We start from the raw sequence: 24,090 nt of genomic DNA on the forward strand, positions 1-24,090 counted from the left end.
TTTCCTTTCCCCTTCATTGTTATTTTTATCATTTTATTTTTTTGACGATCGGCCTTCTATTTGCAGCTGATCTACAGCATATCCGAGCTGGAGGCCGGGTATCGGAGGTTCGGCGACGTCCAGGCGGTCTGGAAGAATCGGGCCGAAACCGTCGAAGTGGAGAAGGCGACGCTGGTGGACCAGCTGAAGTTGTCGGTCGACCGTGAGGCTAGGCTCGAGGAGGAGATCTCCCGACTCACCAACGGCCTAGCTGCCTCGGAGGCCGAACTTCAGTCGGCTCGCGAGCAGATCCAGCGCAAGACCCGCTCCGTTCACCGACTGCGGCGTGAGCGGGATGGCTGCGTCAGGGAGCTCGAGGCCGAGCGCGAACAGCTTCGCATTAGCTTGGAGAACCTGGCTAAGGCTGAAGAGAACTTGTCCTCCGCCCAAGCTGACGCCGACATAGCGAAGGCGGAGTCGGCCAAGGAGGCGCTGATCCGGGCGGTGGAGGACTTTCGTGGCTCGGACGAGTATCGGGAGGAGCTCCTCGAGAGCGGCTTCGCCTCCTATCGGGTGGGGTACGAGGACGCCCGGGATGCGATTCAGAGTCTGCATCCGGAGCTCGACCTGAGCGGCATCGTCCCCCAGGGTCGGAGGACCAAGCCGCAGAGGAAGAGGCCGACCCACTGCTGACGGAACGAGTTGCCGAAGGTGAGGCAGCTACAACCTCCGATCCCTCCCCGACCCGAGCGGGCACGCCGGTTGCTCTTGAACTCTACCCGGTGCAAGAAGTCGACACCGACGAATAGTCGGAGTATCTGCTCTGTTATCTTTGTATTCTTTTCTTTCTGCTTAGTCTTTGATATTTGTAATCGGGCTTCGTCCCAATTTTGTAATCGAACTTCGGCCCAGTTTTGTAAGTCATTTCAACTTAACAAAATCAAAGACTTTTCACACTTTTCCCCGCGTGCGGTTCAATGTGTTTGATTTGCCGAGCCATCCATGAGAATATAGGTCGTAGCTCTGACATACCTCGTTAGGACGTTCGGTAGGATCTAGCATAGCCGATCAAAGTAGTCAGTAGCGTGCGCCGTGCCAAGGATAGCGCAAGCCCCAATCGCAGGCCGGCATCCCGACCGTCATACAGATAGCGTAGGATCCGATGGTCGAGAGCCGTACCGATTGTAGGTCGAGTGTCCGCTGCCTGGACCTTGGTCGGGCGTGTACGTCAGGCCGAGTGTCGGCCAATCACCGAACGTAGCTCGTCGACACGATCATTCCGTAGAGTCCGATAGTCGAGTAGTGTCCGACGTATTCGGATAGGATAACGATGACAAGTCGAATATCCGTTGTCCGGTCCTTGGTCGGGCATGCACGTCGGGATGCATGGTAAACGGTTTTAAGCCGAATATCCTTCGACCGGTCATAACCAAGTCGGTGTGTCGTAAGTCGAATATCCGTTGTCCGGATCTTGGTCGGGCGGGTACGTCGCGGTGCGTGATAAACGGTGGCAAGCCGAATATCCTTCGACCGGTCGTAACTAAGTCGGCATGTCGTAAGTCGAATATCCGTTGCCCGTACCTTAGTCGGACGGGTACGTCGCGGTTGTCTTGGCGTCTTGCCCTTCTTAATCAAAGCTAAGTCGGCAAGTTAGCCAGCCGCGTTGCTCGAGAGTCGACTGTGGAAGGAGCGCGGCTTCAATTTAGAGAGATTTCATCGTTAGTGCTGGCCTTCCATTAGTGTAGACAGAACGATTCTCGTAAGAGTCATGTGTCGTCGACGATCGAGTCGTAGAGTCGGCGATCGAGTCGTAGACTCGGCGTAGAGTCGGCAATCGAGTCGTAGACTCGGCATAAAGTCAGCAATCGAGTCGTAGATTCGGCGATCGAGTCGTTGGGCCCAAGTCGGGGCGTCGAGGCTCGTACTTCTGGCGAGGGCCGACCCTCAGCGGAGAGCCAAACTTTGTAGACTCTGGAGTTTTGAAATTGTATTGTATTCTGAGCAAGGGCATACAGAATTCATTGATAATACAATTTCAGGTTGTCAGCATTCCAAGTCCGGGGAATGGCCGTCCCTTTCAGGGTTTTAAGTCGGTAGGCGCCCGGCCTGCAGATGTCTGCTATCTTGTAGGGTCCTTCCCAGTTTGGGGATAGTTTCCCTTGATCCTGAGGCTTCGAGATTTCCGCCTTCCTTAGAACCAGGTTTCCGGGTCTGAAAGACTTTGGCCTAACTTTAGTGTTGTAGTATCGGGTCACTCTTTGTCGGTAGGAAGCCATGCGGAGTTGAACCTCGCGTCGGAGCTCGGGCAGGAGGTCCAAATCAGCTCTCCGACACTCGGAGTTGCCCGGTTCACAGTATTGCTCAACTCTAGTCGATGGCAGTCCGATCTCTAGTGGGATCATTGCCTCCGTCCCATAGGCCAAATTGAAAGGAGATTCTCCGGTCGGGACCCGGGGTGTCGTTCGGTATGCCCACAGGATCGAGTGCAACTCTTCGACCCAGAGGCCTCTGGCTTCATTCAGTCGAGTCTTCAACCCATGTAGAATGGTTCGGTTGGTTACTTTGACTTTCCTGTTGGATTGCGGATGGCCGACCGAGGTCAGCTTGTGCGTGATATGAAATCTCGCATAGAACTCTCTGAAATCATTGTTGTCGAACTGTCGCCCATTGTCGGTGATGATGGTGTGTGGTAGTCCGAACCTAGAGATGATAGATTTCTGGACAAAGTCTTCCATCTTGCGCTCAGTGATTTGCGCCAGGGGTTCGGCCTCCATCCACTTGGTGAAGTAGTCGATTGCGACAACTATAAATTTTCTTTGGCCAGACGCCGGAGGGAAAGGGCCAAGTATGTTGATCCCCCACTGGGCGAAGGGCCATGGGGCGACAATGGAAGTCAGTTGGTTGGCGGGCCGGTGTTGTAAGTTGGCGTACTTCTAACACGGCTCACACCTCCGAACCAAGTCAGTCGCATCTTTCTTCATGGTGGGCCAGTAGTAACCTCGCTGCAGGACTTTGTAGGCCAAGGATTTGTCCCCCAGGTGACTCCCGTAGATCTCTTCATGTATCTCTCTGAGTGCGTAGTCCGCATCCGTCGGTCTCAGGCACTGTAGCAAGGGAAGGGAGAACGACCTTTTGTAGAGTCGTCCGTCCATCATTACATACTAGGAGGCCGCTCACCGGAGTCGCTTGACTTCCGCGGGATCTTCGGGGCTGGTTCCATCAGTCAGATACTGAACGATCGGGTCCATCCAGCTTGGCTCGGTCGTCAGTTGGAGTACCTTCCTTAGCCCTGTCGATGCTCGATTGCTCGAGACTCTCCACGAAAGTTCGGCCCAAGGTGCCGTAGGCGGACGTCGCAAGCCTGGAGAGTGCGTCGGCCCGAGCATTCTCCGACCTGAGAATGTGGGAGATCTCGAAATACTTGAGGTGTGCCACGAGATCTCTCACCTTCTGGAGATATTTCGTCATGGTCGGGTCTCGCGCTTCGAATTCACCTTTGACTTGCCCCACAATCAGCTGGGAGTCGGAGAAGACTTGATCCCGAGCTCCTTCACCACTCTCAAGCCAGCGAGAAGCGCTTCATACTCGGCTTGATTATTGGAAGCTTTGAAGTTGAATCGAAGGGCGTACTCGGTAACCACTCCCTCCGAGTTGGTGAGCAGGAACCCGGCCCCACTCCCTTGGGCATTGGAAGCTCCATCTATGTGTAACACCCAGGTTGACCTGGGGTCATATTCAGAGGTCGCAGCTTCTTTGGAGCTCCCCCGCCTTCCGACATTTGGTCGGCTGTCGGGCATTCCGCAATAAAATCGGCCAGGACTTGGACTTTCAAAGCAGGTCACGGTCGGTACTGGATGTCAAACTCGCTCAACCTCACCGTCTATTTCGCCAGTCGTCCTGATGTGTCGGGGCGGTGGAGGATCGCCCTCAGGGGTTGGTCGGTGAGGACCACGACGGTGTGTGCTTGAAAATACGGACGGAGTCGTTGCGCGGATATGACTAAGGCAAATATCATCTTCTTCGCCCTTGAATACCGAGTTTCAGCCCCGTGGAGCACTTTGCTGATATAATATACGGGCTGGTGAGTTCGACTCTCGTTCTCCCGGACGAGTACCGAACTAACAGCCTCTGGGGCGGTGGCCAAATACAGGTACAATATTTCTCCGACCTCTGGCTTTGCAAGCAGGGGCGGAGAAGCCAGGTACTTCAAATCTTCGAAGGCTTGCCGGCACTCATTCGGCCAAGAGAAGTCCTTCGTCTGCCTCAGAATTTTGAAGAACGGGAGGCACCTCTCAGCCGACCGAGAGATGAATCGGCTGAGTGCGATGATCTTTCCATTGAGCTGCTGCACTTTTTTTTTTGTGTTCGGGTGCCGCATGTCGATGATCGCCTTTATCTTCTCGGGGTTGGCCTCGATTTCGCGTTGAGAAATGAGGAACCCGAGGAACTTCTCCGAAGCTACCCCGAAGGTGCACTTAGTCGGATTTAGTTTCATCCGATGTCGTCGAAGAGTGCGAAAGATTTCTTCCAAGTCTTGGACATGATCTGAAGCCTGTGCGCTCTTTACCAGCATGTCGTCCACGTACACCTTCATGTTGCGCCCGATTTGATCTTTGAAGATCTTATTGACGAGACATTGGTAGGTGGCTCCGGCATTCTTCAGACCGAAGGGTATCACTTTGTAGCAGTAAAGGTCCTTGGCGGTCACGAAGGCCGTATGCTCTTCGTCCTCGGGTGCCATCCGGATTTGGTTATATCCGGCGAAGGCATCCATGAAGCTGAGCAGTCGATGACCGGACGTCGCATCCACCAGTTGGTCGATCTTCGGCAGTGGAAAGCTGTCCTTCGGACAGGCCCGATTCAAGTCGGTGTAGTCGATACAGATCCTCCACTTTTCGTTAGCTTTCTTCATCATAACGACATTTGCGAGCCAATTGGGATATGTGGTTTCTCTGATGAAGCTCGCCTTGAGTAGCTTGTCCACTTCCTCATCGATGGCCTTCTGTCTTTCGGAGGCGAAAGCCCGTTTCTTCTGTCTCACCAGCTTCGCACCAGGGGCGATGTTGAGTCGGTGAGTTATTGTTTTCGGAGGTATGCCGGACATATCCGCTGCCGACCAAGCGAATATGTCGGCGTTAGCTTTCAACAGCTTTATCAACTGCTGTCGCTTCGGATCGGACAGCTGCGACCCGATCCAGACGACCTGTTCAGGATTCTTTGCCATCGGGAAGAAAATCAGCTGTTCAGCCGATCACCCCGCTCCTCTTCCCGTTGGTCCAGCTTGTCGACCGTTAGGGAGTCCTTCGATTTATTGCTTTGAGTAGAGATTTGGAAGCATCGTCGGACGAGCTATTGATCCCCGCGCATTTCTCCGGCTCCGTTTTTAGTTGGGAACCGGACCAGCAAGTGGTATGTCGAGACTATCGCCCTGAGGGCGTTTAGTCCGGATCTTCCAAGTATGGCATTGTAGGTCGAAGGTACTTGGGCGACCGTGAATGTCATGTGGACGGTGCTTTATCGCGGTTCGGCCCCAGCTGTCACAGGAAGAGTAATTTCTCCTTCCACCGGGATGGCTTCCCCGGCAAAACCCACTAGGGGCGTAGAGACTCTCCTGAGTTGGTCGGTCGACAGTCGCATTCGAGAAAAGGCCGAGTAAAACAAAACATTAGTCGAGCTTCCATTATCAACAAGAATCCTTTTTACATCATAGTTCACTATCATCGTCGAGACAACAACAGTATCATCATGGAGAGTTTGGATTCCCCGAGCATCCTCATCTGTAAAGATGATTACATCGTCCTGGCGTGGCCTCTTTGTCGACTCCCCTTTAGCAGTCGTCCCCCGATCCAGTCGTCTAGAGATCATGTTGATGACCCCAGCCGTAGGCTGATTATTTGCTGCCTCTTCAGTCGGTTGGGGTTGTCGGTCGGGAAGGAGCCGAGCCGACGGGTTCCTTCGATACTTTTCGAGATACCCTCGTCGTATGAGAGCCTCTATTTCATCCTTGAGTTGGATGCATTGCTCGGTGGTGTGACCGTGGCTCCGAGGGAACCGACAGTACCTTCTCCGATCGAGGCCTTTTGCCTTCAGAGGCGGAGGCCGTCACAGATATTCCGCTCTTTCGATCTCCATCAGGATCTGCGCGCGAGGAGCGGAGAGAAGGGTGTAGGAGTCATACCTGCGATGCGTTGGTCTCAAATTCCGGCGTCAGGGCGATCTCGGACTCCATCGTCGGGGCGAGACCCGTTTATCAGTCGGGGGCCTGCTGGGTTCAGTAGCAGCCCAATTTTTCTTCCGCTTCTCCTTCTGGCCCGCGTCCTCGGTCAGGCATCGGTCGGAAGCTCTTTCGTCCGCGCGCATGTATTTGTACGCGCGCTCCAGTAATTCGGCATATGTTCGGGGGATGGTATTGTCCAAGGAATACATGAACTGGGACCCCCTTAGCCCCCTCTTTATGGCCGAGATAGCCATGTCTTCATTGAGGTCCCGGACCTCAAGTGTGGCCGCATTGAATCGGGCCACAAAGTGTCGGAGCGTTTCGTTTTCTCCCTATTTGAGGGAGAAAAGACTGTCCGAGATTCGTGGCGGTTTTCGGCTGGTGCTGAAATGGGCCACGAAAGAATGCTCGAGCTGCCCGAAGGAGTGGATACTCCCTAAGCGGAAGTCGGAGTACCAGGCCCTGGCAGCTTTACGAAGCGTGGCGGAAAAGCCGATGCAGAGGAGGGCATCGGTTGCCCCCTGAATTGTCATGAGAGCCTTGTAGCTCTCTAGATGGTCAACTGGGTCGGTGGAGCCGTCGTAAGGCTCCACGTGAGGCATCTTGAACCGACTAGGGATCGGTTCGTCGAGGACAAATCGGGAGAGAGGTTGGGTGGTCCGGAAGTCGACGTCATTCGAAGACTTCTGACCATCCACTGGAGTTGGGCAAGCCGACGGTCAATTTTTTCGAACTTACGTTCGTAGTCGTCCAACCGTCGGTGTTGTGAAACCCCAGGGGTCGAATCTCCCGACGAACTTGAGAGTGAGGTGGACAGTGTCTGCGGCCGCTTCTCCTTCCTTGCCCGCTCCAGCTGAGAAGGAGAAGGACGTCGAGACCGGTGGGTGTCGCACCGTGGCCGCCTCGCCCCTTCTCGATGGGAGTGCTGAGACGGCTGCTCTTGAGGAGGAGACGGAAGTTGACGCGGACGTCGGTGGCTGCTTCTGGACGGCATAGAGTGCGCCGTCGGTTGTTCCGCCGGCGGTTGCGGCAACTGAGTCGGTTGCTGTTGGAGGTTTTTGACCGCATCCGTCATAACGGTCATTTGCCGCATGATCGCCGCGATTTGCGCCTCCATAGTTACCACCGGATGCGGAGAGCTGGGCTCCGCCATGGAAGGTGAAGGAGGGGCCTCTTCCCGACGGGAAGAGCACCTCGCCGATCCGATAGCTCTCGATCGCTGAGCCTTGATTTTTGTCATCTCGAGAGATTTTTTTTTTAAGCTCTGTGGAACTCGCTGTCTTATCTCTGTCGAATATTCCTACCTGGCACGCCAAATCTGTTGCGGCCAATCCCCCGATCGTCGGTGTCGCGCACCTGCAAGAAAAGTTCTCACAGACCGGAGATGCCTCCGGCAGGGATCCTCCGACGATCAAGTCAGAGAGGAGACTAGGCAACAGTGAAAAATCAGGGGCTCAACGGGAGAGAGAGAGAGCTCAAGAGCTTAGAGGCGCTTCAGAGAGCTTGAGGAAGCTTGCTCAAAACTTACCAAGACTATTGCCTTACCCCATTTTATAGTAGAATGCGGTATGATCCCGTCATTAAAGGTGCAGACAACTGGGGAGTCGTCAAATCGTTGGGACTGTCAAATCGTCGTGGGTTGTCAAGTCACTGGGATTAATCTATGTCCTTGGCAGGACAATGCTCCAGGGCAGCCATACCGTATGTCCTTGACAGGACAACTGCCCATAGCGGTCGTACGACGTTTGGATGGGCTGGTCGACTATATGTCGGTATTCGGCTGTCGGGACGTCGGGTGATGACCCGGAGACACTGTCGGCTGGTCTGGTGCCTTGTGGAAGTCGGACGTCGGCTGCCACCCCCGACAGTGAGTTGGTGATTTGGGTTCGGCCGCTTGGCCGGTCGGGAATAGTATGGGTCTGTTCGGCCGACATACCTTCGGTCGGATATTGTCGGCAGCTATTGTCGGCAGTCATCGTTGGAGTCGTCATCGGAGTCGTCCGTCGGTCCAGTCGGTAGAGTCGGGCGTCGGTCGGATCGGTCCGAAGGTAAGTCGGTGTACAGGGGTCGGTCGGTTTATCCCAACAAAATCATCTTTGAACTTATTTACCAAACTAATGCAAAAGGTAAAACGTCATTTGGAATGGCATTTTCTGCCTGAGAAAATGCCATTCTAAATGGCATTTTTTTGCTGAGTCAGCTACCCCTCCACAGCCAACATGGAACCAACAAAAAAAAAAAAATTTGAAAGTACCATTTGAAATGGCACTTTTGAAAGTATCGTTAAACCAACGCCCGCCCGTCCGACTTCTATCTCCCACCGAAAAAAGTGCTTTCGGGAACGAGCGTTTGGTTTAATGGCGCTTTCAAAACATTTTTTAAAATTTTTTTTTAGGTTCCATGTAGGCTGCGGAAGGATGGTTGACTGGGCCAAAAAATACCATTTGGAATGATATTTTTTTAGCAGAAAACGTCGTTCCAAATGAGATTTTTACCTTTTACATCAGTTTGGTAAATAAGTTCAAAGATGCATCATTTGATTAAATTTTTTTTTATTTGCATTATTTAGGTAAAGTAATCTTTATTTTAGAACATACTAACTTAATATGGAGGAAAGACATAATTAAGGAATTTATAAATTATAGTAATTGTTTGCTTAATGTTAGATCGACCTGCCTTATGTTTCATTCATGGGGTTATCATGACAGTTAGTCTTTCAGTATTCTATTATAGCATGACCAGACAGGGTGTTTGAGAAATGGTGTATCTGGTGGCCATCATCCATCACCTCCTACCACAAGTCGCATGAATGTTTCCTTTCATTTTGCATCAGTGGGAATGGTGATTGTGGCACTGTTTTCTTGGTTAGTAATGAAGTGACATGCATTGGATGTAGGAATAGTAAAGTTTACCAGTTTTAGCATTATGTGTGTTGCGGCCAATCCCCTGTTGCACCCGTTGTCGAAAAAGAACACGTGCAAAAGAAGTTCACACTGATCGGAATTGTGTCCGACAGGAATCCTTCGATGCTTAAGTCAGTGAAGAATGGTGAACAGCAGATAAAATTTTTAGAGAGGCAGAGTCTTAGCCTAGAAGTATCTTACCAATACTATTCATTTACCTCCTTTTATAGACGAGTTGTTGGTAACCGTTTGTAACGGTTAGACACGTGGGTCTCGCTTATTTCGGCACTATGATCGTGGGATGGACGGTTATACCTACTACTGATCATGGTATGTGGTCATCATGTGCTTTCTGCGCTGGCGATTTTTGGTATACCGACTATATATCGGTAGTCTGAGTGTGTCGACTGTATGTCGGTAATTATAGAAATCCAAATGACCATTGATCGGTAACTCTGATATACTGATGGTCATCAGTCATGAAGTCGGTTAAGTTGCCATGGTTGAATTGTATTTGTTTGGGAAGTCGAGAATAACCGACTGTTGGTCGGCCTACTGATTGATAGTCGGTGGTCTGTGCCTATCAGGCCGATTGAAAGTTGGATGATGTGTTGTAATTAAGACGGAACTTATTCTATGATGTAGTTTTGATGGTTCGTCATCCATAATCGGTAGATATCTGATCGGCCGATTATGAATCGGAGAAGCAGATTGAATCATCCCAATAGTTGCCTCCCACTCTCAAGTTCAAAGTGGTTTGACATGTGGATTGGCACGTGGCTTGACACGTTGGACGAAGGGAGTTATCACGTGCTGTCTCGAGCTTCGATTTGACTACAAACATTCATGATTTCTTCAAAAAAATGAAGAGTCTCTAGCCGTTTTGTCGTTTCGATAATCGTGACCTCATCATTAGGATGTCGATTCGAGAAGATGATTTGGCATCCGGAGAATCCGGTTGATTTGATTCTGACTAGTCGATTTCGACAACGTATCCGGATGTCATTGGTTCCGAGCCGTTCACGCGGATAGAGGTGAGGTGGCATGATCTGGTGGTAGGTGTGTCGAACCGTCCGATCGATAGTCAATTTTGATGTAGCCACATATCGAAATCTGGAGCAATCTTGATTTGAACAATTTCATTTCGACCGTTGATGGGCCCTATATATACAATATCGTTTTCATTTGGATTTTTCATTTCTGTATTTGCCATCTTCTCCTGCAACTGAGGATTTTATCTTGGGTGCCGAGAGCTTTAGGGTTCTTCAAGTCCTCTTTGTATTTCCACAATCTCCACATTGTCCTCTAGTTCCAGGTCAAGTTTTCCTTTTTTTTTCCTTCTTCTAGGTTTCTTTCCCTGTCCTTTTTCCAACAGGAAGATTGTCTTGCAGATCCTATGGAGTTGTTTTGAGCTCTAGTTTTTGCCATGATTTCTTGTTATTTCTCCTACCTAACGTGTCAATCTGTTGCGGCCAATCTCCTGTTGTACTTGTTGTCGGAGAAAAACATCTGCAAAAGAAGTCCGCACCGATCGAAATTGTGTTCAGCAGGGATCCTCTGATGCTTAAGTCAGTGAGGAGTGGTGAACAACAGATAAAATTTTCAGAGAGGCAGAGTCTTAGCCCAGAAGTATCTTACCAATGCTGTTCATTTATCTTTTTTTATAGACGAGTTGTTGATAACTGCTTGTAACGGTTAGACACATAGGTCTCGCTTATTTCGGCACTATGTGATCGTGGGATGGACGGTTATACCTACTACTGATCATAGTATGTGGCCATCATGCGCTTTCTACGCTGACGGTTTTCGGTATACTGAATATACGTCGGTAGTCTGAGTATGTCGACTGTATGTCGGCAATTGTAGAAACCCGAATGACCATCGGTCGGTAACTCTGATATATCGATGGTCATCGGTCATGAAGTCGGTTAAGTTGCCATGGTTGAATTGTATTTGTCTGGAAAGTCGAGAATAGCCAACTATTGGTCGGCCTACTGACTGATAGTTGGTGGTCTGTGCCTATCAGGCCGATTGAAAGTCGGATGATGTGTTGTAATTGAGGCGGAACTTGTTTTATGATGTAGCTTTGATGGTTCGTCGTCCATAATCAGTAGATATCCGATCGGCCGACTGTGAATCAGGGAAGTAGATTGAATTATCCCAACAATGTGTGTTATGGATGTATCTAAGAATGTCTACAAATTGTTCTCTTCATATAAAACTGGTGATTTTGGAGGGATCAGTTCAGTAAAGTGATAGATATGCTGTCATGGAACATCAAAGTAAGATGAATGTCTTTCTCTTGGTTGCGTTGGATGATATCATTTAGACATTTTGTCCCAAACTGTTATTTACCCTTCTTTATTTATGCTAGATGGGACTGCACAAGATTGATGTAACATGAATGTAGTGTGACTTCATTGCAATCACCTCTCTCTATCATCAAGTTGACCATTTACTTGCATATAGTGTGTTTGATGTGCTTAACTGAACTCTACACATGAAATTCAATGTGCTTAGTTGCTGTGAGGGTTCTGTTGCAATTTCATAACGTCTTTCTGAAGCAATGAGGTGTATTTCTCTTGTATTTGTTTCCAAATTATCTCACACAGAACAAAGGAAGTCACCATTGCAACGTGCAGTTTATGAATTTTTGAGGGGAAAAATACTGGATGTGTTTCCTGATTATCACAAAGAAGCAGAAGACCATCTGTCAAAAGCTGTATGTTACAACAAATCTTTTTCTTTTTTCAGTAACATCTTTTTAAGCTTTGACTATGTTTTGAAATCAGTGATCGATTGTTTCAGGTCAAGTTGAACCCATCTCTTGCAGATGCATGGTTATGCTTAGGTAATTGCATTTGGAAGAAGGGAGATCTGCCTTCAGCAAGGAACTGTTTTTCTTTAGCACTAAGCAAGGTAATTTAAAATCAATATACCTTACTCTTCAGAACTTTAGTTGAATCTACTAGTTACATATTTTGGTATTCAAAAATTGTGTACCGTGACTATACAAAAATTTTGCAGGGTGCAAACAAAAAAATACTTTCTCAGCTGTCCATGCTAGAAAGAAAGATGGCTCAAGGTGAGGAAAATGCATTGATATTACAATTCTTTAAACATTTCAAGTTCCTAACTTATTTGAGCTAAATGTACTGAGAATGTAGTTTGGAATTTGAATCAGAACTTGAAAAGGAGAAGTAAAAATTTCAGTTTTGACTGCAATCCCGTGATTCATAGCTTCAGAGAAACTCATTGTATATATGAGTTATTTATGCCAATTTTTAACCTTTTCTTTATTTCTTTCAATCTTGGAAGCATTTTCTGGAGATCAAATTTAGATACTATGTATTGGGAATATTTAGAAGCATGGCAACATGACATCTAATTTTCACTGGCATATATAGAATGTCCTCCACAGATTGAAATCAAACAATAAAATGATATCTTATACTTTGAATATTGCTTTAACGTCATTTGTTTAAGGATAATTCTCTGACTGTCTCTATGCATAACCATCAGAATGATACATCCAAAGGTTCAAAATACTGAAATATGCCCTGAAACAATATCTAAATTATTATAAATGTTTCTAGGTATGGTCGTTTTAATTTTTCTGGTTTTTTCCTAAGTTTAGTTTTAATATTTCTGTTTTCCAAAATTTTCAAGAAAGTACTGGTCTGGAGCTGAAACCAACATTCATTTCACTCTGATGAAGCAGAAACTGATTTTTTGAACATTTCTTGATGCACTTATTTCATGCAAGACTGTTGTCTTTTCTTACTATATTTACATTAAACAATCCTTATTGAATATTTTCTGTTATAATATGTTTAGTATTTTTTGTGTAGGCACTGAAGATCAAGCACAATTAGTCGAAGAAAGCATTAAGCATGCCAAAGAAGCAGTTATGTTAGATATCAAGGATGGGAATTCTTGGTGTAAGATTCTATTTCTACTTGATCCAAAGAAAATATTACTTTGGAGATGTTTTAATTTGCAGGTGGCACTCAAGCTGTGATCAACAGTTGAACACCCTTTAGCATGGAAAGAATTATGTTGTTATATTTTAAAATCATGGATTAACATAAACAAGCTGAGGTATAAATCGTTAGTAAAATTTGCAGTCCTATAATTGATTAGAGGTGCATATGAATCTATTACGATTGTTTATTTATGAAGGCATATCACAATGATAAAGTTTTATGGCATAACTACCATCCTACATGTTTCTCATGCTACCACAAGTTTTGAGAAACAAGTTTTCGTAACTGCCTATTTTGGGTTCCCAAGAAACTTGAGGGGCATTTAATGCATAATAATTATGTAGTGAAACACATGATAAATGATGCTGATTCTTAGTATGATTTGCCAGAAATCCTGTTTACATGGTTCTGCATGTGTTCATTTCCTGGAGATCTTGAATATTGGTTTCTTAATATAGATTTGATTCAAGAAGAGTAGTATGGATTGATACCAGGAATGCTTTAAAGGTATACTAATACTGCATATACAGCACCGTATCAATATCCTTATGGGGATAAAAAGTATAAGAAGAGAAAATAATGAATGCAGAAAAACTGGAGGAGATATAGATTGAGTGTGAGGGTAAAAACGGAAAGAGGCAAGAAGAGGGTCACATGGATTTGCGACCCATTGTGGTCCTGTACCTATGTGGTCAGTATTTCAAGAGAAATAGAAGAGATGCAGCAACATAATAACTGAATATTTGTCTAGCAGGGGACCTACAAGGCTACAACATAGCTTAGTTACCAGAAACCCAATCATTAATAGGTGGGCTCTAGACAAGGATATGGGGCCCCGCATGTTCCATATTTACCATACAATACATATTATGTTGTGGGGTTATTCAAATGGCACCAATGTAACATTTACTGCATCTATATAATTGGATATACTTAACCTATTTAGAGTTTAGGTTTTTTCTTTCGGGGTGGGTAGGAGAATTGCTCTTTTCCAGAAACTCTTCCGATCTTTTCTTTTGCACTAAAATTTAGTCATATTAACTTGATTTTTTAGCCAAGTGAGTTGGATCAAAAATATACATATATTCTAGGAAATTACTTAATTGGAAATTTGATCATATGTTAAGCGTTGTTGCTAGTAAACATCATGAATAAAGTTCAATTCCTCTGGTTAATTGTTCAATTGAGATAGTCCAACTGAAGACTCGATGGTGAATTCTGGTACGGTGGAATGCATGCCTATGAAGCATGGAAATAGATGCATCGTAGGGATCTTTGCATGACATTAGGGGTGAAAGTGGTATGGATAATATCCGTTCGGATTTATTTTTGTATCTGAATCAATCCAGATATGGATAGAAATTTGAAGGTCATACTAATATACGTATCCGTATCCATATCTGCCAAAGAAAAATGGATATAGATAGACAACTATCTGATCCGTATTAGAATATCCGAATCTATCTATAACCCTATATAACTTTATATAGCACTTATTATTTTTTTTTAAGAAATATACAACAATAGAAGCATGCTATTATCTTGATTTATCATCTATTTAGTAATATCTTTGATTCTGTAGTCATGAAGTTACATTATCTAATTTATATCTATAATTATATCCATACTTCTAGTATTCGAATTGTATCTGTATTCGTTTAAAACAAATATGGATATGAATTTTTACATCCGAATAATATTCATTTCCATATTTGTATTTGTTAGATAATATGGATATGCTGGTATCCTATCCGATTTCAGTCGACATGAATATTTAGTTTAACAGACTTGGGGAAAAAAAGAAGATATGATATGGCTAGGATACAATAATAGATTTATGTATGTTTTACATATATGTAAAAAGGAATCTGTTTACATAATGGCACAATAACAAAGTCCATGCTCCATTCAAATTTTAAATCAACACTCACAGCCTCCATTGCCTGAAACAGGGGTTGTCCAATTGTCCAATTGGAAGAACAGGCGACCCCTCTTTTTCTCATCATTATGTCGATTCTGTCTTTGAGGCCGTGGTGTAGTCATCGGATTATACTTCAGACCAAGGTTTGTTGTATCAGTGTATGCTATCCTGTACTGAGCATACTAACATCGCGGGAAAGGAAGAACGGGTGATTTGATCAATGAGGTTGCACTTCAAAAATTAACACTCAAATAGAAGTAAATTGGATTGACATGGTGAAGGAAATTCTCTTGAAAAATTATATCGACATGTCAAAAGGCTACCTCCGATGTATTAGATTATAGGACACAATTCCTTAACCCTAATTCAGGCATTAAACCTGATATAGAATTATACTCAAAATAGGACTCGATAATAAGGAAATATTCTAGAATTAATCTACTACAAATATGAAAATGTCCCAATTGGAAGTCTTCGCCTGTGAATTTGCTGGCTCTTGCCATGCTTGGCATGGTCTAGCTAGTTATAGTACTTGTTGGCTGCACCCTATGCTACATCATGTACCATACTGGTCTTGAACCGAGACTTGATATGAAGATCGTAATGAGTTTCGGTATACCAAACTGACCCCCATGCCGGGCATACCGACACTGTACCAAGACGATACTAATATGGTGTCCAGTGCCAAGATGGTGAACCTTCAAACATTTTATCTTCTTCCATTTCCAATTTCCCTCTCAATTTTTTTTGTTTTCTTCTCTGATTCCCAGCTCCTCGCTTGGCTGTTGAGAAGCCCTTTTCCTCTATGGTTTTACCCTTTAAATGCTATTATGCAAAGGCATGGAGCTGGGGAACTCTTCTCCTCTCAATTTTTTTCTCCCCAGGGTCTTTTGATTGCTTGGAAAAGGCCCTTCTGGTCATTTGGAGAAATTCACATTTTCCTGCTGGTTGGACAAGGGAATGTGAAGGTGAGTTCTACAAATTTAGCTAAACTACAGAACCTCTTGTCCTTTCCTAGCAAAACCTATTCTTTTTCCTTATTTAAAACATTCCTGAACAGCCAAGAAGACTTTATACTGCTATTCCTCAAAGGCATGGATGCTTCAAATCGGCAAGGTACACGATCCATTCATATTTTAGTGTGTTTGTTCCTTTCTTTCTCATCTCTTCCCCTTCTCTATCTCCTACTATCACTCTTCTTCAATTTGTCTCTTCAACTATTTTTTCTTGTCTCTTGTAAGTTGGGCAAATCTTTTGTATCCATTGACTACACTTTTATCTTTCAAATTAGACTCTTTAAGAGAATTAATAGAGATGCCCCTTGCTGTTATATGATCTGTTTGTAGAAAAACCATATTACCGCCTGTGATCAATTTGAGTTTCAGTTTTGTGAAGATTGTAGACCCAAATTGTGATTCTTGTTTGCTAAATTCTTATAAATTTCATCTTTCTGCATTGATCTTGATTTCTTTTGCCAATTGGAGATATCATTTTTTCAGTTTCTAATACCTGTTTTTCTCCCAAAGTCATCCAAAGCTGGTTTTAAATAGCTTTTTATTCTGCCATATTCTGATCCACTAAACATTGCCACTTGTGGCTGGTTGATGGTTTATTGGTTCACACTTGTGGTTGTTTGTTACCCAACATCCCAATTCATTACACTTTTCTCATGCACCTTATGATTTTATGGCTTTTATCACTTGTTAGTATGCATACAGGAGATCCGTTTTGTTTTTGATCCTTCATATTTGTGTTGATGTTGCTGTGCCACATCATTCTTTAGGATTTAAGTTGTGATCTCGCATTCCAATATATTTCCATTTTGTGGTTAATAACCCCTTCTTTTTTTTAAAAAAAAGGGTTTGTTTCTTTGCTCATCTTGAGGTTACACCAATTGAGATTGGGTTCAACAACAAGGTCACCAAGCATTTTATCAAGCTCAAGGAGGAATGGCAGATATTATCTACCTACTACATATTCTCTTTCAAAGGAGATGAAGTTCTAAGTTTCTTTGAATGATGCTCTAACTTTTCTGAGAGCTATTACTTTGTAGTAGCATATGAATTGTTAAGAGCTCCCACGCCATTTTCTGAGCATCGCAAGCAAATTAATTTCTTCAATACAATTGACTCATATTCTTACTGTGATGTTTCATCTTCTTGGCAGACAATCTTGGAAATGCATGCCTCACAAGTTTTTTCGTAACTGGAGCATGGGACCACAATAAGCTTCGGCAATCACTGAAAGCTTATCAAAATGCTGTAAGAGTGAAAGCATTGCAGTCTATTTGATAATATTATTGGCTTTTGTAAATATTTTTGAAGGACCCTTTATATCTTAAATCTAATTTGTTTTCTTCATGAAACCAAAGATGGCTGGAAATTCTGCTAGACTACTGATGCTTTACTGGAACATGTCCTCCTCATCTGATTTAATAAGCAAAGAGTTGGTTCTTATTTTGATTATATATTTCAGGAGAAGGATGAAACGATGAAATCAAATCCAGACCTGTACTTCAATTGTGCCACTGTAAGTTCTGCATAACTCAATGGCTGTTGCTGAACTAAAATTCGAGAACGCCAATTCCACAGTACAATCTTAGCTCATGACTGTATTGTCTAGAATTTTGAAGGTTTAAAAAATTTACGTCCATTGGCATGTTGCAGAAAATTGTTTATTTATTTATTTTTGATCTGGTTCAGGCAAACAAGTATTTAGAAAACTATGAAAGGGCTCTTCATGGATTTGAATCTGCTGCTCTTAAGGATCCTAGCCTCAATGCCCATGAGGAAGTACAAAAGATCATCAATCTTCTTGACAAGATAGAGAGTTCAATGAAGGTAATGCATTTATGCTAAAACATCATTCTTCTTTACAAGAGGAGGATGATTGTTGATTGCCAGTAAGATTATCTTTTTGTATCAGAGGGAAAAGATGAAGTTAGATGCACCACATAGGAAAGGTAAAATGCTTTTGATTAACAATCTTAATGCAAAGTATGACAAGCAGGCAATTGTTAAGAATTGTAAAAATTATCGAACAAAATATAGATGTTGTCACTTGAGATGAGTAATTTTGTTTAATTTAAAAATAGGAGCCATAAACATAAATAATCAACTTTTTCCACTGATCAGGATATACATATGATTCAACTTTGCCTTTACATCCTTTCTTGAGGCCATAGCCTTTCAAATGAAAAATATAACCTTTCTCCCCTTATTCCGGAAGTATTATTTCTGTTACTTTTCATGCTCCTAAAACCCTGAATTCAAAGTATCTTTTCACTGATACCTGACCTGGACCCCATGTTGCATATGAGTGAACCATCTTTATCTAATAACTATTTTCCATGACATCATATTTTATGGTTGTCAGTCTTGATCTTTGTTCTATAGTTTAATTATTATTTCTGTTATTATTCATGCTCCTTGAAAGCTGAATTCAAAGTATCTTTTCACTGATACTGCTCTTGACCCATGTTGCATATGACTGAACCATCTTTATTGAATACATATTTCCATGACATTATATTTTATTGGTGTCACTCTTGATCTTTGTTCTATATTTTATTCTTTTTCTTGCTTAGTTTTTCGACATAGTCAGTTTAGCATCATCATCTCAACTATTTTTTTCATATATCATGGTTAATCATCACATGTCAACATTCTTATCTATAGAACAAAACTGGCATTATGAATATCTTATAGAAATTCCCTCTAAGTTTTGGTGGTGTAGAACAATTGCAAGACACTTTAAATCACACTCATGCTAAAGCTATCCTGCTTTAGTACTAGTACGGTATACCTCGTCTATCATGCCATCATGTATGATTGTTCAGGAGCAAATTAGGATTGTCTCTATTTCTCAATCTTAGTTGCATCCTTGATTAAGTAGAGTTTTAGCCCATGATTTTGGTTGAATCAAATTTGGCAGGGTTGCATTAGATCAGGTTAGGGTGGGAACTAGGGGGACTGGGTCAGGTTAAACTTCTACCTATATTTATAATGTATATTAAAAATTGTACTATACACAAATATTATACATTAAATAATTTTGTAGAATGAAGTGTATAATTCAGGTTAGTTTGGTTGGATTCAGTTGGAAGTCCACGATTCATGTTATCTGAGCCTTCAGCTGAAACTCATCTGACCTGAGACAGATCTTACCAAACTAGGCATGCATTGGTTCAACCATTCCTGATATGTTGGATTCAGTAGTTGCTCTGAACCAAGTTGCATATCTACTTTCAACTCTTGTTTTGTACCAAACTCAAATTTTCTGACTTGGTGCTTCTATTTAAGTGCTTGGAAAGCTCTTCCATAATCTGCTTTGTTAATATGCATGTGTGGTTTTGTAGCCAATTTGTATTTGTTTAGCCTCTTCTGTATCTGGAGAACCATCTACTGATATAGTGTGGTTTCAAAGGAGTCCTGCAAAAACCTATGACACTAATTTGCATGGCTGACTTCAGACACATGATTTCTTGTCACAAGGCATCCCCCTGACTCGTTTAAACCAGACTAATACCATGCTTATAGAAGCATTTGCTATGTCTTTCTACCATCTCAGCTTGTTAATCTAGGCATTAAAAGCCTAATGCAATAACTTTTGCTCTGAAATAAAATCTTTTGCCTAAACCAAACCTTAGTTTCATTCCATTTATAAACATTTATGATCTGTATATCTATTTGTCCATCATTTTATCTCATCTACTACATGTAAGCATTGCCTATCTATGCATCTTGTAGAAGCAAATTATGCTTTCTGCACATTGGGTAGTAAGTGTCATTTGATCTCACAGCAGCTGGCTGAGGACTGTCCAATTTAAAAGTTATTTTGAAGCCCAAAAGTCTGTCTAGAAGCATTAGACTGGTCTCATGGCATGACATATTAAACCTCATTTGAGTAACATGGAGATCATATGCATAGAATTCCTGGGTCCTTGCGATGTTTCCCGTGTTTTTGAAATCTAAGTCACCAAAGCTTTGGATGCATGACGGATTAAGGCAACTCTCTTACTTGCATATTTGGTATGTTTCCATTTAATTTTTTCTGAAAAGGGTGTTGGCGGCTCACCTTCATGGTTGACATAACTAATTTATTGTCACTCCAAATCTGTGTTTTTTTTATAAAAGAAATTATAAATTGTTAATAGTGATATGTTCCACAGCAATGATGTATTAGAGATGAATGATGACATTCCATATTTTCCGTTATCATGGGCATCCTTTTGAAAGTCTTTACTTAGAATATTGAACTTTATGTTACCCTTTGATACAACGTCGTTCCATTTATCTGAGTCCTAGCCTTTGCAGTAGAAAATAATGTTCTAGTTTCTAGGTCCTAGCCCTTCCTAAAGAACTCATTATGTCTATAAGCCATTAATGAACAAAGGAAAACTCATAAAATTCATGAGTTCTTAAAATTTGAGTTTAGCGGGCTATATCAGGGCTTGACAATTTACATGTGCTGCTTTACCAATTTATCCCTACAATGTATCTCATTCTCAGGTTTAACATCCCTTCACCTTTACATGCAACCTGGACCGTGCATGTTGACAGATAATGGAATCAAGATAACAGATAACTGAGATAGTTAAATAAATAACTGAACTTGAGAGGATTTGAACTCTTGAACTTCAATAAGCCCGAGCTTGGGTACCATGTTGACTAGCCAATTGATCCACAAAACTTAAGCTAATTGTGAAAGGATCGATGATGTATATTAGGCTTAACAATGCAAAATGGTAAGTTCTGTGTCTGGAGGTTTTTTTTTTGTTGTGTAATTTGGGATCTATTTTTAGGTAGACCGCTGATAGCTTTCCAATATCTTTTATTTTATTATTTTCAAAGACATGCTGTATATGCTTCACCTAGCTGGCGCTCCCTGTTGTAATTTGAGTCTTATTTTTCTGGTTCAAGTGCATCTCCTTGCAAGGGCAGTTGTATGGTGGACTTTGATATGTGCTTTATGTCATTACATCCAGTCATGAACTGACATTTGTAGTATCATCAAATATATTGGGTCATTGACTCATAAGTGCCGATCCTATAAGAAAAATTAGAGCCTGTTTAGCTTTTAATAATAATACTCATGTTATCTCATATAAATGTCAAGAATCTGGGTAAGTTTGAGGTGCTTGCTAGTTGCTAGCAAGAGCCCACATTCCCTTAGCTGATGACAACCACTCAAATATGTTGCCTGAATATGAACATGCATGTCATTGCTGGAGCTCTTAGACATTGTGATGGCAACTTATAGAAGATAGGTGCATCAGTAATATTGATTCCGATTTAGTTGGCGCATTGAAAGGTAGAAGTTTTTATGTCGGTTGCCATGGAAACCAGGAGGGAAAAGCAACCCATAATGCGATCCTGTAAGTTAATATTTTTGAGATAGATCAAGCATAAAATAAACTTAAAATATTTGAAGTTTTTTATGATAAAGTGATGATTGATATTGAGCTATCTATATTATTTTAGTAATCTATTTCATTATCATTTAAAATATTTGATGAAGAATGATATAATTTGGAAGAGTAACATATATGGTGTGAGACTATCATCAAATTGCTTTACATAAGCATGGAGCATCCATTTACGCATACATGGATAATTTCAACTTAAAGGAATTTCTACAGTTCTTAAAATGAGAACATTTCAAAGCTGTTGCTTTAAAGCCTCCTGCTAGTAAATGTCAATGCCTTCGTTTTTTTCCTTCTTTGTAATGAAAATGTTGAAAAGGGCAAATGTCATCTATCAAGTGTATTGGCCTTGTGATATCACTTTGTTTAAGAGTACATCTTTTTCCTTCTTGTCACTCTGTTTAAGAGCACAGAAAGTAATATAATGGCAATATGATGCATTGCACAAGGAGCCTATGTGTAGCATGTTAGTTTTCTTGCTTTCATATTTTGGTCTTTATGCATCAGAACATGTTGAATTCATTGACCAGCTGTTAGGAAAAAGGATTACACCATGTGATTTAGTTGCCTTAATTTTTCCTTGATATGAGTTATATTCTTTATTTGAATATTTCATCCTGTTCCTATTTTAAGTGCAAGGTTCCTTAAATGCTCTTATATAATACTGCATTGGCTTATTAAATGTCCTGATATTTGCAATCTCAAGTTTTCTTCCCACAGTTGCATCTTTTCCTTACAATCATAATTTTGTAGGGGCAGGTCAGAGCTAAACGACTAGCATCTTTGGTGTCATCCTTAGGTGAAGTTAAATGTATGTATCCTTCAGGTTTTACTCTTTGACAAGTCATTTGAAATCTTTTGAAAAAGAATTGTTATGTTTATTCTTCTATTTTAAGTGAAAATGCACAGAAAAGCCACAATTAATATCCTTGTGGAGGGTTTGAACAAAGCGGTAGCTATGGTTGGGAAAGTGCTCATCTTCATAAAGCATGACAATATAGCTCCACTGTAAGTCCTTCTAAACTATGAGAACTTATTTTTATGGGTTTCCTATGTTATCTATGAACTGACTTCTGGATTGTCTAATAACACCTCAATTACAGTTTAATAGTAAGTCATATGTGCTTTTCTGTTATATGTTTGTAAAAGGGAAAACTTAGGAGAAGCAAGTCTACTTTTTGGTCTATTATTTATGCCCATTTTTAATTCTAGAAAAGGGTAGATAGAAATGTTATTGAATCCAAGATGATAAGGCAGTGATGTGTAAGTGATATTTTGTCATCTGCAAGCCTTCAGAGAGACATGCATCATGGATATGGATGATCATTTTATTTCTGATAAAAAAGGGAAGAAGGGAGACATGGTGGATGCAAATCACAGTATATATATGATTCTAGTATCTTGCAAAGACCAAGAATATTGGCTGTAGACTGAAACAGATGCCAAACAGAGTTCATGGAAATGGTGGTTCATTTAATTTTGCTTTCTTAGAAGACTCAGATAAAAAATGTGAAGAATTGTGCTTTTTTTTTTTTTTTCACATTATGCTACTATAACTAATGACCATAAGTGCTGTTCCATCTAACAGAGCGCAGCTTTATGAAGCCAATTCATTATATCCCTGGAACTGTATTACATGTCTGAGAAGGAAAATTTTTGTTATTTACATGGCTTTTCAGGTATTACTTAGCATGTGACTTGGATCAAACTTTTTTTATTCTCTCTGTGTATGGGCTGCATAGTGATGCGGTAAGGATTATACTTAACATTAATTACTTAACATTTCTTTGCACAATCTCTTGTTGCATGCTTTAAGATTAAATAATTATTTGTTATCTTCACAAAAATTTTCTAAATGTTTGTGCTTTCTTTTTGCTTCCTGGCCCTTTATGGAAAACTACTAGAACAATCAATACACATAGATGAGAAATTGTCCTATGTGAGTTAAGAACCATTCATGTAGCTCAGTGAGTTAAAATAAAAAACCAAAATCAATTCTAAGCCCCTAGATGTGCTTAAAAAATTTAAGTAACAATTCCAAAATGGTGCTAAAAGGAGCCATAGTTTATATCATTCATTAATAGTTTTGAATGAAATTGGTCGAAACCACCGGACTTGGGCCAAGATGAATGCTTCCACTAAAATTGACTGAAACCAATCATCTTTGGCCGAAGCTTAAGACCTTTCTTTAGTCACGTTTGGCGTTGCTATAGATAGCAGAACTTTTGTCTGAAGAGCTTTGGATAGAATAACTTTCGCTAGAAGAGCTTTTAATAAAAAGCTGTTTGCTGTTTAGTAACTACGTTCCTGAAGTACTATAGAATTTTAGCATTTGTATGGTCACCAAACTGAAAAGATGCTTTTAATTTCTGAAAAAAAAAAATAAAGGATATTGCATGTCACTTTCAATTATCTAATTGTTTGTACTATGAAAAACTATTATTATAAAATATTAATTTATAAACTATTTATTTTGATATTTAACCTAAATAATATAATAAATAATATTTTTAAATTTATTATAAAAAGGTAACAATATTTTTATATATTCTATAATAATAATACTATTATAATATGATATTATGATATTATTATTTTAAAATATTATAAAAGTACTATTATTATTATATTATGTTATATTGCACTATCAAAGTATTGCT

The 24,090-nt window shown here is 41.8% G+C and overlaps 1 protein-coding gene across 4 annotated transcripts in view; it reads left to right on the top strand.

Annotated features, from left to right (window-relative positions):
• The window catches only part of LOC105047041 (uncharacterized), a 30,558-nt gene that overhangs the window by 3,741 nt on the left and 2,727 nt on the right, over window positions 1-24,090 (top strand). For 2 of the 4 annotated variants that reach the window (XR_012139026.1, XM_010925828.4), the window contains exons 2-11: window positions 11,712-11,821; window positions 11,908-12,018; window positions 12,127-12,184; window positions 12,951-13,040; window positions 17,173-17,267; window positions 17,482-17,535; window positions 17,709-17,846; window positions 22,184-22,241; window positions 22,327-22,438; window positions 23,110-23,179. Coding sequence is in view for 3 of the 4 variants with exons in the window: in XM_010925828.4 (XP_010924130.1) it covers window positions 11,712-11,821; window positions 11,908-12,018; window positions 12,127-12,184; window positions 12,951-13,040; window positions 17,173-17,267; window positions 17,482-17,535; window positions 17,709-17,846; window positions 22,184-22,241; window positions 22,327-22,438; window positions 23,110-23,179 (896 nt within the window). In the remaining variant the exon portion in view is untranslated. The other 2 variants (XM_010925836.4, XM_073252566.1) reach the window with 2 other exon arrangements.

The sequence above is a fragment of the Elaeis guineensis genome, chromosome 2 (assembly GCF_000442705.2).
Source record: "Elaeis guineensis isolate ETL-2024a chromosome 2, EG11, whole genome shotgun sequence".
NCBI classification, from domain to species: Eukaryota; Viridiplantae; Streptophyta; class Magnoliopsida; order Arecales; family Arecaceae; genus Elaeis; species Elaeis guineensis.